We start from the raw sequence: 14,097 nt of genomic DNA, 5'->3' as shown, positions 1-14,097 counted from the left end.
TCTCATTCTTTCTTTTTTTATATTTTGGCATCCTACTGATTAGTTACTTATCTAAAAGAGTTCATTTTTATCAAATACATGTACATGTATTTGAAAATTTTTAGAAACAGGAAAGCATTTTCACCTTTTTTAAAGGAAAGAAACCAGGACAACTTTTCTTTCTTGCTGTTCATACAGTGATATATTGAATATCTTTGATGATTTAAATAATTAATTAATTCAACAAACACTATGTGCCAGCCATTTTCCTAGGCACTAGGTACACAGGACAAAAACAGACAAAACTCCCCACCTTCATGAAGCTTACATTCTGGTGGGGGAGACAGATAAAAACAAGATACGTAAATTTTTAAATGTAATGTATCAGACAGTGATGAGTGCTATGGAGAAAAATAAACCAAGAAAGAGGGACAGGAAATTCTGAACAGGTGACTAGAGATGACCTCAATAAGAAGGTCATATGAGTCAAGACCTAAAGAAAGTAAAGGAGCCTTTACTTTTCCTCTATAACTTGACACAAATGGGTTACTTACATTGAAATACCCAGTGTATCTTTAGATATATTTTAAGTATATCTTTTGTAAAAAAGTTATTTATTTTTGGCTGTGTTGGGTCTTCGTTGCTGCACGCAGGCTTCTCATTTTAGCGGCTTCTCTTGTTGCGGAGCAAGGGCTCTAGGTGCATGGGCTTCGGTAGTTGTGGCTCACGGGCTTAGTTGTTCCATGGCATGTGGGATCTTCCCAGACCAGGGCTTGAACCCGTGTCCCCTGCACTGGCAGGCGGATTCTTAACCACTGCACCACCAGGGAAGCTCTTAAGTATATCTTAAATCAACTACATTAATCATTCATTGCTTTTCTACTACGATGAGTGAAATGTTAATCTTGATACATCAAAAAGGAATCATGGGGCTTCCTTGGTGGCGCAGTGGTTGAGAGTCCGCCTGCTGATGCAGGGGACACGGGTTCGTGCCCCGGTTCGGGAAGATCCCACATGCTGCGGAGCGACTAGGCCTGTGAGCCATGGCCGCTGAGCCTGCGCGTCCAGAGCCTGTGCTCCACAATGGGAGAGGCCAAAACAGTGAGAGGCCCACATAGTGCAAAAAAAAAAAAAAAAAAAGGAATCATGGCATATTTTAAACATCAAATTCATCATGAGTTAATTGTCTACCAACATACTTACAGGAGTGAAGCAGCCTGTTGGAAACCTTTGAACTGTAGAACGAAATACGAAGCTCCTATATTAAAAAAACAAAAAAAGATATGATCTTCTAAATCTATTTTTTTTTAATGTGAGGATCTTTAACATATTCCCTGTCTCTCATTAAATATTTAAAAATGCTAATCTGGGGACTTCCCTGGTGGCACAGTGGATAGGACTCTGTGCTCCCAGTGCAGGGGGCCCAGGTTCGATCCCTGGTCAGGGAACTAGATCCCACATGCATGCCACAACTAAGAGTTCACATACCACAACAAGGAGCCCACGTGTTACAACTAACGAGCCCACCAGTCACAACTAAGGAGGCTACCTGCCACAACTAAGGAGCCCACATGCTGCAACCAAGGAGCCGGCAAGCCGCAACTAAGACCCAGCACAACCAAATAAATAAATAATAAATATTTTTTAAAATGCTAATCTAATATGATGGGCATAAATGAGGTTTAAAAGTCATTAGTGTTGGGACTTCCCTGGTGGTGCCGTGGTTAAGAATCCATCTGCCAGTGCAGGGGACACAGGTTAGATCCCTGGTCCTGGAATATCACACATGCTGCAGAGCAACTAAGCCTGAGCACCACAACTATTGAAGCCCGTGTGCCCTAGAGCCCACGCACCACAACTACTGAGCCCACGTGCCTAGAGCCCGAGCTCCACAAGAGAAGCCACAGCAATGAGAAGCCCATGCACAGCAACGAAGACCCAACGCAGCCAAAAAAAAAAAAAGTCATTAGTGTTGGTGGTTAAGCATGTAAATAGAAAGGCATGAGTGAAATTAGTAAAAGCAATTTAATAAGTATATAATTACCTGGAAGCATGCTTGGGAACTGATGCAGGAAGTAGCTCGTATTGTCCTGGCGAAAGCTGAACCGACTACACAGAATGGACAAGGACACCAATAATAGATTAATACAGGTCTCAAACTCACTTTATTATCTATCATTCATAATCCTTTATTTTATTACCATACAACATTATATAATTTATTTTCTATTTTAAGAGTGGAAAAGGTACACTTTCAAAGGTAGAGCTTCAAAACACTCAACAGCTATTCACTTTTCATGGTGAATATTATGACAGTATGCCTACAGTAGTATGGAGAAAAATGCTGTACAATTAATCATATTTTAAATGTACTAGATTCAACAAATCCAATTGATCACCAATTAGTGAGCCTGCTCTGTTGGTAAAGAACTGTGCTAGGTATGGTGGGGAATACAGGAGTGTTCTCATAATACATAAACAATGCTAATATAAAACACTATAATCGACACTAAAAGAAAGATTGGAGATGTCAGAGATAGGGAGAGATTAACCCAACTGGGTGACCAACAGCTAACATCACATACTCAATGGTGAAAAGCTAAAAGCTTTTCCTCTAAGGTCAGGAACAGGACAAGGGTGCCTATGTCTCCATTCCTATTCAACATAGTACTGGAAGTCCTAGCCAGAGTAATTAGGCAAGAAGAAGAAATAAAAGGCAACCAAACTGGAAAGGAAGAAGTGAAACTGTCCCTGTTTGCAAATGACGTAATCTTATATATAAAAAACTCTAAAAGACTCCACCAAAAAACTGTTTGAACTAATAAGGAAATTCAGTAAAGTTGCAGGATACAAAAACAACATACAAAAATCAGTTGAAAAAAAAATCAGTTGACTTCCTATACACTAACAATGAAGTATCTGAAAAAGAAATTAAGAAAACAATCTCATTTACAATAAATAGCATCAAAACATAAAATACTTAGGAATAAATTTAAGGAGATGGAAGATCTGTACACTGAAAACTATAAGACACTGATGAAAGAAACTGAAGAAGACACAAATAAATGGAAAGATATCCCATGTTTATGGATTAGAAGAATTAATATTGTTAAAATATCCATATTATCGAAAGCAATCTATAGATTCAGTGCAATCCCTATCAAAATCCCAGTAGCATTTTTTCAAAGATATAGAAGAAACAATCCTAAATTCAGTATGGAATCACAAACGGCCCCAGATAGTCAAAGCAATCTTGAGAAAGAAGAACAAAGCTGGAGGGATCACACTTCCTGATTTCAAACTATATTGCAGAGCTACAGTAATCTAAACAGTATGATACCAGCATAAAAACAGACACATAGACTAATGGAACAAAATAGAGAGCCCAGAAATAAATCCACACAGAAACAGTCAACTAATCTTTGACAAGGGCACCAAGAATACACAATAAGGAAAGGATAGTCCCTTCAATAAATGGTATTGGGGAGACTGGATATCCACATGCAAAAGAACAAAACTAAACCCTATCTTATGCACAAATACTAACTCAAAATGATTGAATACTTAAACATAACATATGAAATGATAAAACACCTAAAAGAAAACATATAGAAAAATCTCCTTGACACTGGTCTCGGCAATGATTTTTTTAGATATGACACCAAAAGTACAGGCAACAAAAGCAAAAACAAACAAGTGGGACTACATCAAAGTATAGCCAAGGAAACAATCAATAAAATGCAAAGGCAACCTAAGGAATGGGAGAAAATATTTGCAAACCATATATCTGATAAGGTGTTAATATCCAAAATATATAAGGAACTCATACAACTCAATAGCAAAAAGACAAGTAATCAAATTTAAAAATGGGCAAAAGACCTGAAGAGACATTTTTCCATAGAAGACATACAAATGACCAACAAGTACATGGAAAGGTGCTCAACATCACTAATCATCAGGAAAATGAAAATCAAAACCACAATGAGATATCGCCTCACACCAGTTAGAATGGCTATTATCAAAAAGACAAGAAATAACTAGTGTTGGTGAGGATGTGGAGAAAAGGGAACCCTTGTGCACTTTGGTGGGAATATAAAATTGTATAGCCATTATGGAAAACAGTATGGAGGTTCCTCAAAAAATAAAAATAGAACTACCATATGATCTAGCAATCCCACTTCTGGGTATATATCTGAAGGAAACAAAATCAATATTTGGAAGAGATACCTGCGGTCCCATGTTCACTGCAGCATTATTCACAATAACCAAGCTATGGAAATAACCTAGGCGCCCATCCATGGATGAATGGATAATGAAAATGTGATATATATTCCCTTAATGCATATACTATATTGGAATGTTGTTCAGCCATAAAAAAGAAGGAAAGCCTACCATTTGCAACAACATGGATGAACCCAGAGAACATCATGCCAAGTTGAATAAGCCAGAGAAAGACAAATACCATTTTGTGACACTTACATGTGCAATCTAAAAGGGTTGTACTCATAGAAACAGAGAGTAAAATGGTGGTTCCCAGATTGGCAGGTGGTAGAAATGGGGAGATGTTGGTCAAAAGGTACAAACTTTATTATAAGATGAATAAGTTCTGGAGATAGAATGTACAGCATGGTGACTACAGCTAATAATACTGTATTGTATACTTGAAAATTGCTAAGAGAGATCTTATGTGCTTTATGGTTTTGTTTTCTTGTTTTTCTTTTAATTATTTGGCTGTGTCGCACGGCATGTGGGATGTTAGTTCCACAACCAGGGATCGAACCCGCACAGTAGAAGTGTGAAGTCTTAATCACTGGACTGCCAGGGAAGTCCCCATTCTTATGTGCTCTTATAACACACACACACAAAATGGTAACGTGTGAGGTGATGGATGTGCTAATTAACTTGATTGTGGTAATCATTTCACAATATGTGTATGTGTGTGTGTGTGTGTATATATATATATACATATATATAAAACAAATCATCATGTTGTACACCTTAAATATATTCGGTTTTATTTGTCAATTACACCTCAATAAAGCTGGGGGAAATAAATAAATAAATCCAACTGGGGGATCTAAAGATGGTAAAGACAGTCAGATTTGAGTGGGGTTTTAAGGAAGGCAAGACTTCCTGAGGAAGGCAAGAGAGGGATTCTAAGGAGGAACACCATAGAGTCCTTCCATTTTGGGAAGGACTCTACCCAGGATTCGGTAATATAACTCCTCCCTGCCAGCTCCTTGAACATAGGAAGTTCTGGAGGTCCGGTCAGTCTTCCCCTGGCTTCTCATTCTCTTTCCTTCCCTCCCTCCCTTCCTTCACACATCCCACTCTCTGTGCTTACCAGTTCCTGACACTCCCTTATTTCCCTTACCTCAGGGCTAATATCCACAGACCCAAGGATAGTGGAGCCACCCAGGTAGTTTGCAATGTTTCACAACGGCAGAGAGACAGTCTCTTCTACGGTGGATTTTTCAGTCCATTAGAAATCCTATCAGGATACTCATAAGATGAATGCAGCCAAAAGACTGTCAGGTACAATATTTTTAGGTACTACTGGTGGAAATTTCATCCAGTGTGTCTTCTTCTTTGAGAAATGGTCTCTTGCTTCACGTGGAAGTATCAGTGACTCACCACCCAGACATCTTTATGGTCTGAGAAATAGACAGCATTGGACTTTCTCAAAAAGATGCCTGCCTAATGGTACCAATGATGTTGTTCTTACCAGCACCCTGTAATTTTCATCAGCTCCAGAAACTATGTGAGTCCCAGTCCCTGAGATGTCTTCTGTATCCGTCTTTCAGATTCACTTTCATTTACCATTCTCTTCACAAATTTACTTGTGACAATCACTGCTCTGCCTTGCAGTTTCTCTATGAGAGTTCATCCTCAAATAATACCTGCTAAATGAGCCAACTTTGAGCACCATTTTTTTTTTCTTTTTTTTTGAGATACGGGGGCCTCTCACTGTTGTGGCCTCTCCCGTTGCGGAGCACAGGCTCTGGACGCGCAGGCTCAGCGACCATGGCTCACGGGCCCAGCCGCTCTGCGGCATGTGGGATCCTCCCGGACCAGGGCACGAACCCATGTCCCCTGCATCAGCAGGTGGACTCTCAACCACTGCGCCACCAGGCAAGCCCATGAGCACAATTTTTTTTTTCATTTAACTGCATGATGAATTGTTCCATCTTATCTATGCTTTGCTCTTCATCATTCTAACACTTAAGTCTTCGGTTCCCTGAAGTATTACCTGCCAGCCCCCTCCTAGGCACAAAATTTCTCTCTGTTGACACCTTGCTCAATGAAAAACCATCCTGTTGAAAATTCATTCTTTCAGCCATTATTTTACCATGGAGCACTTTGCAAATAAACATGTCTTCAGAGATACTTGATCACAGTTATGAACACAGCTAAGAAAAACCAATTAACCGGTTAGATTTTCTCAACCATCATCTCCCAATCAGCTGTTCAAGGATGTCTTTTGAACACATTCAAATGGATCCTTGGATTCATTCTCTGAGTTAATAGAGGTGCCATTCCATCCTGCCTACCTCCTTTTGACCTAAAACAGATATTGGGAGGTGGGGAGGGGTGGGCAGAATCACCACATTTGTTTCTTTTCACATAAGTTTCATCTTCTAAGACAATGCTGAAGCTAACCTAGACAGAAGTTTGAGGCAATTTTAAATTTTGTTTAATTGTGCTTTTCATTGAAATAGCCTAGGAAGTGAATAAGTTTTAAAATGGAAAATGAAAAGAAATAATAGCAAAAATATTAGTTGGAAAAATTTTTGATTTATACAAATGAACATGAATGAAAAGACTATTACTTGCACACTGAAAACAAGTCAAATCTATAGAAAGAAAAAAAAATTAAAGGTAAGTCTCTTTGCCCCCTACCTAACCTCTGCTTCCTAAATGGAAACACTGTTAATGATTGCTTAAGTATCACCCAAGAAAACAAGTATGCATTTAACATTGTATATATATTTGTTTTTATTTTTACAAATGGGATTATGCTATAAATATTGGTCTGTTCCTTGAGTTTTTTCATTTAATAATATATCTTGGAGGTGCTTCCATATCAACACAGATAGATATACCTCATTATTTTTAATGGTAGCACAGCATTGTATGGTTGTGGCATTATATAACTAGCCCTCTAGTTAGATAAATTTATGAACAATGCTGCAGTATTTTATATAAATATCTCACTGTACTTTCATAAGACTATTTGTAGGAACTACTGAGCTCGCGTGCCTCAAGGAGAGAGCCTGTGTGCCACAAACTATAGAGCCCAGGTGTGCCTGGAGCCGGTGCGCCACAACTAGAGAGAGAAAAAAAAAAACCCACGCCACAACTAGAGAGAAGACGGCACACCACAACTAGAGAAGCCCGCACGCAGCAACGAAAGATCCCGCATGCTGCAACTAAGACCTGATGCATCCAAAAAAATAAAGAAATTAAATAAATAAAATTAATATATTTTTTAAAAGACCATTTTTAGGGTAAAGTCCTGACAGTGGAATGGTCCCTATGTGCATTTAAAATATGAACAAGAATCTTCAAACCACCCTCCAAAATACTTGCAACAATTTGTATGCATACAGAATATCTCTTTCTGTACCTCCCTTTGCCAATATAATGGGTATCATCCAACTTAAATTGTTGATCATCTGACAGGCAAAAAATTGTGTCTACCTGCTTTTGTTCTTTTGTAATTATTTAATAATTAGTGGAAGTCAAGCATCACTTTATGTTTTTTAGCAACTGGTATATCTCTTTGTGAACTGCTAGCTCGTATCATTTGTTCATTGTTATTTGCATTTCTCTGATCATTAGCAATGTTGAACACCTTTTCATGTGTCTGCTGGCCATCTGTATGTCTTCTTTGGAAAAATGTCTATTCAGGTCTTCTACCATTTTTAATTGTCTTGGTTTTGGGTTTTATTTTTTTTATATATTGAGTTATGTGAACTGTTTATCTATTTTGTATACTAACACCTTCCTTATTGGTTATATCATTTGCAAATATTTTCTCCCATTTAGTAGGTTGCCTTTTCATTTTATTGATGGTTTCCTTTGCTGTGCAAAAGCTTTTAAATTTAATTAGGTCCCACTTGTTTATTTTTGCTTTAGTTTCCTTTGCCTCAGGAGACATATCCAAAAAAATATTGCAGCAATTTATGTCAGAGAGTGTTCTGCCTATGTTTTGTTCTAGAAGTTTTATGGTTTCTGGTCTTACATTTAGGTCTTTAATCCGTTGAGCTTATTTTTGTATATGATGTGGGAAAATGTTCTAATTTCATTCTTTCAGATGTAGCTGCCCAGTTTTCCCAGCAACACTTACTGACGAGACAGTCTTTTTCCCCATTGTATATTCTTGCCTCCTTTGTCATAGCTTAACTGACCGTAAGTGCGTGGGTTTGCTTCTGGGCTCTCTATTCTGTTTCATTAATCTATGTGTCTGTTTTTGTGCCAGTACCATGCTGTTTTGCTCACTATAGCTTTGTAGTATAGTCTGAAGTCAGGGAGAGTCATAATTCCGGTTTTGTTCTTTTATCTCAAGATTGCTTTGGCTATTCAGGGTCTTTTGTGGTTCTATATATATTTGAGGATTATTTGTTCTAGTTATATGAAAAATGTCATGGGTGTTTTCATAGGGATTACATTAACTCTGTAGATTTCTTTGGGAAGTATGGACGTTTTAACCATACTAACTCTTCCAAGCCATGAACATGAAATATCTTTCCATCTCTTTGTATCACTTTCAATTTCCTTCATCAGTATTTTATAGTTTTCAGAGTATAGGCCTTTCACCTCCTTGGTTAAGTTTATTCCTAGGTATTTTATTATTTTTGCTGTGATTTTAACTGAGATTGTCTTCTTGCTTTCTCTTTCTGACAGTTCATTATTAGAGTATAGAAAAGCAATAGATTTCTGTATATTAATCTTGTACCCTGCAACTTCACCAAATTCAGTTTTTAGTTCTAATAGATTTTTTTTGGTGCCTTGGCTCATTTTTAAACCAGAATGTCCATTTCAATTGCATTATAAGAGAGCATGACTCATTTTTACCCTTTGATACAAGAGTGTTGAAGCCATGCAGTTAGTGGTCAGTGTTTCTTGAAACTCCCTTGCAGCTTCACTACCTGATAGCACTCTACTCTTCTGCATTGGCTGACCTTGGCCAGTACTGACTCATTGCCTACAGACTGGGGCAGAGTCACCATCTTCTCCTCGCCCCTTTCATTGTAGGGAAACTCTGGCACTGACTTATTTGACTTTGGGTTGCTCTGAAACTCCCCTACCATGTTGATTTCAAGCTTAGGCTTTAAACTTCCCCATTTAAATCACTGGATCCAGGTTTCCAGTTGAAAACATAAACAGTGCATTTTAAATGGTCCTGGACTTATACTCTGCAAGGTGGAGTGGCACTGGGGCACAATTTTTCTGCGGGGCATTTTGGCAATGCATCTCAAAAGACTTAGACATCTACATGCCCTTTCCTCAACAACTCCACTCTCTGACTAAAGGCAGGAAATGACTGAATATGAAGTATTAGTATTAGGTTATGTCCTTACAGTAGAATACTATGCAGCTATTTAAAATGATGTAGAGAATACATGATGGTGTGGAAAAGATTCACAATATACTTCCAAGGGAAAAAAAGAGTTCTGCTTTCTGCTAATGGCAGGCTAGGTTATTTGGATGAAGAAACTTCCCACTGCAGACAACTACTAGAAATGAGAGTTGAAATACTAAAAATAGACAAGAGCTTTTAAAAAGATATGAAATTGATGACATTAAGGAATATAAACCCCCCAAACCAAGAGACAGCAAGAAACCAGACAGGCAAATGGCCCAGTTTTGCTCAGAGGATGTATGCTGGTCCAGACTAAACTCAGCAGAGGAACAGAGCTGGGTTTGAGTGAACTTCAGAGCCCTAGAAGGATCCAGAGGCCACAGCCTGGACCATCAATGTCCTTGATTTAATGGAAGTCTTACCAACAGGAGTTGGAGGCCGTAAAAGGGGACTTCCTGAAAGCAAACCTACCACCTCACCCCAATGCTAGGGACTGCAAAAAGAGTTGTCTTGGTGCTAAGGAGAATTGGGAGAGGGGGAAGAAACACATCCTTGAGAGACTCTAACCGTGGCCTGGTTCCTTTCATGGATTCAGTCCAAATGCCCATCACTAGAGTGATCCAAGAATACATAAGCAGTGTATTTCAAGTGGCACCAAACTGGTAGCTCCCCTAAGTATTAGCAGAACCAAAAGCAAATTTCTCTGAAGGAAAAAGGCTTTCATCTTAGGGAATTCATGAAAACAACCTTTCGGTGGGAACGAGCAACACACAGTCAAAGATAGTCACACATCCAAGGAACCAAAATGAGTAAGGCCGAGTCAGATTTCAGAAATGTAAGCAATCATTAATTCATTCATGCATTCAACAAATATTAACCATCAGACACTGTTCTAGAGGCAAAGATGTAGCAGTGAACAAAGCGGGTAAGTATTCATGGCCTCATGAAGCTTCACTCTCACGGAAGGAGGCAGACAACAAATAATAAATGCAAAGTGCAAATAAATTATATAGTATACTGAGGGCTCTAGGTGCTATGGAAACCATGAAAGAGCAGGGTAGGAAGGTCAGGAGTGTCAGGTGGCCAATTTAAATGAGGCTCATTGAGAAGGTGACACTTGAACAAAGACTTGAAGGAGAGGGGATAAGCCATGCAGATGTCTGGGATAAGAGCATATGAAGGAACATCCAGTGCAAAGACCCTGAGGTAAGAGTGAGAGTAGCAAATTCAAGAAGCAGCCAGGATGAGGCCAGTGGGGCAGGATGAGAGTGAGGGGTGACACAAGAGATGAGGTCACAAATGAAGCCTATCCACCATCAACCTGTTGGCCCTGAAAACAGCCACTCAGAGATCACACCGACTGTCACAAAGCCTGAACCCGGAGGTTCTCAATCAGGGGCGTTTTTTTGGTTTTTGGTTCCCCCCTTCCTCAGGGGACACTTGGACAATGTCTGGAGACAGTTTCAGTTGTTACAATGGGGAGGGGGGGACTGCTAATTGGCATCTAATTATCCTGAAATGCTGCTAAACATCCTACAAAGCACAGAACCGCCTCCTACCACGGAGAATTATCCTGACCCAAGAGTCAGTAGTGCCAAGGGTGAGAAACCCTAAATTTTGACATAAAATGGAGAAGTCAAAAAGGCAGTTGGATATACAAGTCTGGAGTTCAACAGAGAAGGCTGGGCGGGAGATACACGTTCGGAAATTATAAACAAATAACTGGTGTTCAAAGCCTTGAGACTGAATCAGATCAGCGAGGAGTGAGTGTAGATGGGGAAGAGGTGTTGTGTGCCTGGCGTTCCAACAGGAAGAGGGCAGGGAAGAGGGGCTGAACCGGCCAAAAGGCTGAGAAGAGGAAAACAAGAATGAGGATTGAGGAGGAGGTGTCAGGGGTTTGGAAAGAGGGGAGATGTGAGAGAAAGCTACCCTGGAGAATGGGAGAGTAAACAGACTAGGGAAGTCCATTCTGGGCCCACAGGAGGTGAAGAATTTAAAATGAGACTAGTCATTTGGTTACACAGATGCAGGTTCAAAGTTCGAAGAGAGATTTGACCAGGGTTGTGGCTTTGCCAAACAAGTAAGATGAGCCATCAGGGGCCAGGGAATTGAGGGCGTGTGCAGGGAATAACTCTAATCATTAACTTAAGCTTTGAAAGGAAGGAAAGCACTGAAAGTTGAGAGGCAATGAAAGGTGGTAGTATAAGCAGATAGGGTAGAGAGTCCCCAGAGAAAGAGAACGAGGCATGGCTTTCCTGACATAAGAGAAGCCATTTTTGGCCTAAGCCATTTTGTGATCTAAGCCTGGCCTCGGTGATTAATGATCTTAAGGGAAGTGAGGAAATGAAGGAACAAGGAAAAACAGTCAAGGAACAATAGGTCAGCAATAAAACAGAGTCCCAGTTCCTCCTCAAGGGGTATACGTAACAATTGGATACGCGTCTTTGAGTTCTGCAGGAACTAAGGCCTCCACCCAGGTGGAGGATAGAAGGATGAAGCTTGGACTCTGTCGACCTTTGCCCTGATCCTACACTGAATTCTCCTCTGCTCAAGCCCCCTCATGAATATGCATGTACCTTTAGCTTCAGACTTCCCCAATTTTGCTGTTAGGGAGACACTGCTTTGGGAAAGATACCTGTTTTCTCCTAACTCGCTGCAAGTAATAAATCCTTCCTCCTCCCTCTCTTTGGCTTAGTTGTATCTTTTGGTTCGACACCCACCAGGAGGCAAACTCATTTTTTGGGCAACAGTGAGATCAATGGATTGTAGACTGGGTGGGAACAGAAAAATTGTTGAGGTTGGGATACCAGAGTGGGCAAGGCGGAAGATCAGGGGACAGTGATCAGAGTGGGATGCATGCAACTGAAATTAAGGAGGGTAGAAATGATTGGTGTTAAAAAAAATTTAAGGAGTGAGGGCTGAAGTGCAGGAGAGTTCAAGGAGCTGAGAAGCCAGATCGTTGGAAAATCATCATCTACGTGTGTACTGAAATTATGACAGGAGTAGTGGAAAAGAGTGACAGGGTGCAAAGGGAGCTAAAATCATCCAGAAATAAGGTGGAGTAACACAGGGGTTACTGGGATGACTGCAACACTGGGAAAAAGCAGGTCATAAAATTATATAATGGAGAGAAAAGTCCCACTTCTGTACATATATTCTAAAATAAAAACATTATTTCTCTAATAAGAAAAAAATGACTATAAAAGTTGTAGGTCTATATCAAATACTCTTTGGAAAGAGCCAGATATAGATGAGTATACACACATGCACATTCAAATGTGAATATAAATATATCTATGCACATATGATTCTTTGATACAGATTCTCCTCTTGAGTTACATGCTTCAGAATAAAGGTGTTTAAAATAGGAAAAACTTTCTTACAAATGAAGGACAGCACTAACAAGGTATAATGTGAATATTCTATTAAAAATTATGATGCTTGAGAATGCTATTCTATCTTAATAAATAACAATAATGTATACTGTATCTACCTCGAATTCCAATTATTATTTTACTGAGTTCTATTAAAAAAACAGAATTATGAATTTTTTTCTCCTCCTTCACTTCATACACTTTAATGCAAGCAGGATCATATGCCTAGATGCAAAAGATAGAACTATAAAGTTTCTAGAAGAAAGCATAGGAGAATATGTGTACAGCCTTAGAGTAGGCAGGGATTTCTTTTACTTTTTTAATTAATTTTTATTGGAGTATAGTTGCTTTACCAGAATTATGAATTTTATTGGTCACTAAACAGGGTTACATCTGAATAGCTCTCCTCTCGTGAATATATTATTATATGCCTTTGAAACAGAAAATTAGGAAAACATTTAATTCTTCCAGTTTCTGGAGCTCAAGCCTTTGTGGGAGGTAGGGAGAGAGAGGAGAAAGAAAGGAAAGAAACAGGAAAAGTATGTTTTCAGAAGGTTTTTATCCATCCCCCTGGGTAAGCCACACTCTTTTGGTCTTTTAAAGCTTTAAATTTTGCCTAATACCAACCATCTATGTTTTCTCCTTTCACCAGTGGGCCTGGGCCTACCCTTAGAAACCTCTAAAAGCCAGAAGAGAGGAAGCAGAAGAGAAGTAAATGGCGAGGGAGGCTAACGAAGAATGATTTTGTATTGGAGGTGGCCAGAACAATTTCACACGTTGCCTGGTTACCTGACACCAAGTCATAAAAGTCTAATTTAGTGTTTGTATTCAGCCACTGAACTGAACGGGATAAGATTTATCCCATGAACGTTTATCATCCTGTCCTGTTTCAAAGCTATAATTTGCAAAGCTGCAGGAAGGGTTCACGGTTGGATACAACAGGTGTTCATCCTGCTGAAGATTCCTTGTCCACCCTACTAACCACACTCCTTCCATTTAATTCAACCTCCTGTGGCAATGCATCTTCTCAGGTTATCACCATATTATTCTGATAAGGTGGTGAAGACTGATACTATTATTAGCTCCTTTATAAATGGGAGACATTAAGGCCCAAAGTCCCAAATAACAAAGTCCAAGTCCCAACTCTGGCCCTTGGGC

General features: G+C 39.4%; 1 protein-coding gene across 1 annotated transcript in view; it reads right to left on the bottom strand.

Moving 5' to 3' along the window:
* STPG4 (sperm-tail PG-rich repeat containing 4) overlaps positions 1 to 14,097 on the bottom strand; it is a 44,943-nt gene that overhangs the window by 26,496 nt on the left and 4,350 nt on the right. The window contains exons 4-5 of the mRNA XM_089922493.1: positions 2,024 to 2,088; positions 1,183 to 1,237 (exon numbers count right to left, since the gene is read on the bottom strand). Coding sequence (XP_089778619.1) covers positions 1,183 to 1,237; positions 2,024 to 2,088 — 120 coding nt within the window. The remainder of the gene's footprint in view (positions 1 to 1,182; positions 1,238 to 2,023; positions 2,089 to 14,097) is intronic.

This window comes from Delphinapterus leucas, chromosome 13, assembly GCF_059928025.1.
Source record: "Delphinapterus leucas isolate spDelLeu-1000000601 "Yukka" chromosome 13, BTC_Dleu_Yukka2, whole genome shotgun sequence".
Classification (NCBI taxonomy): Eukaryota; Metazoa; Chordata; class Mammalia; order Artiodactyla; family Monodontidae; genus Delphinapterus; species Delphinapterus leucas.
Note: the sequence above shows the minus strand (reverse complement) of the source record. Positions and strands in the feature narration are given on the sequence as shown.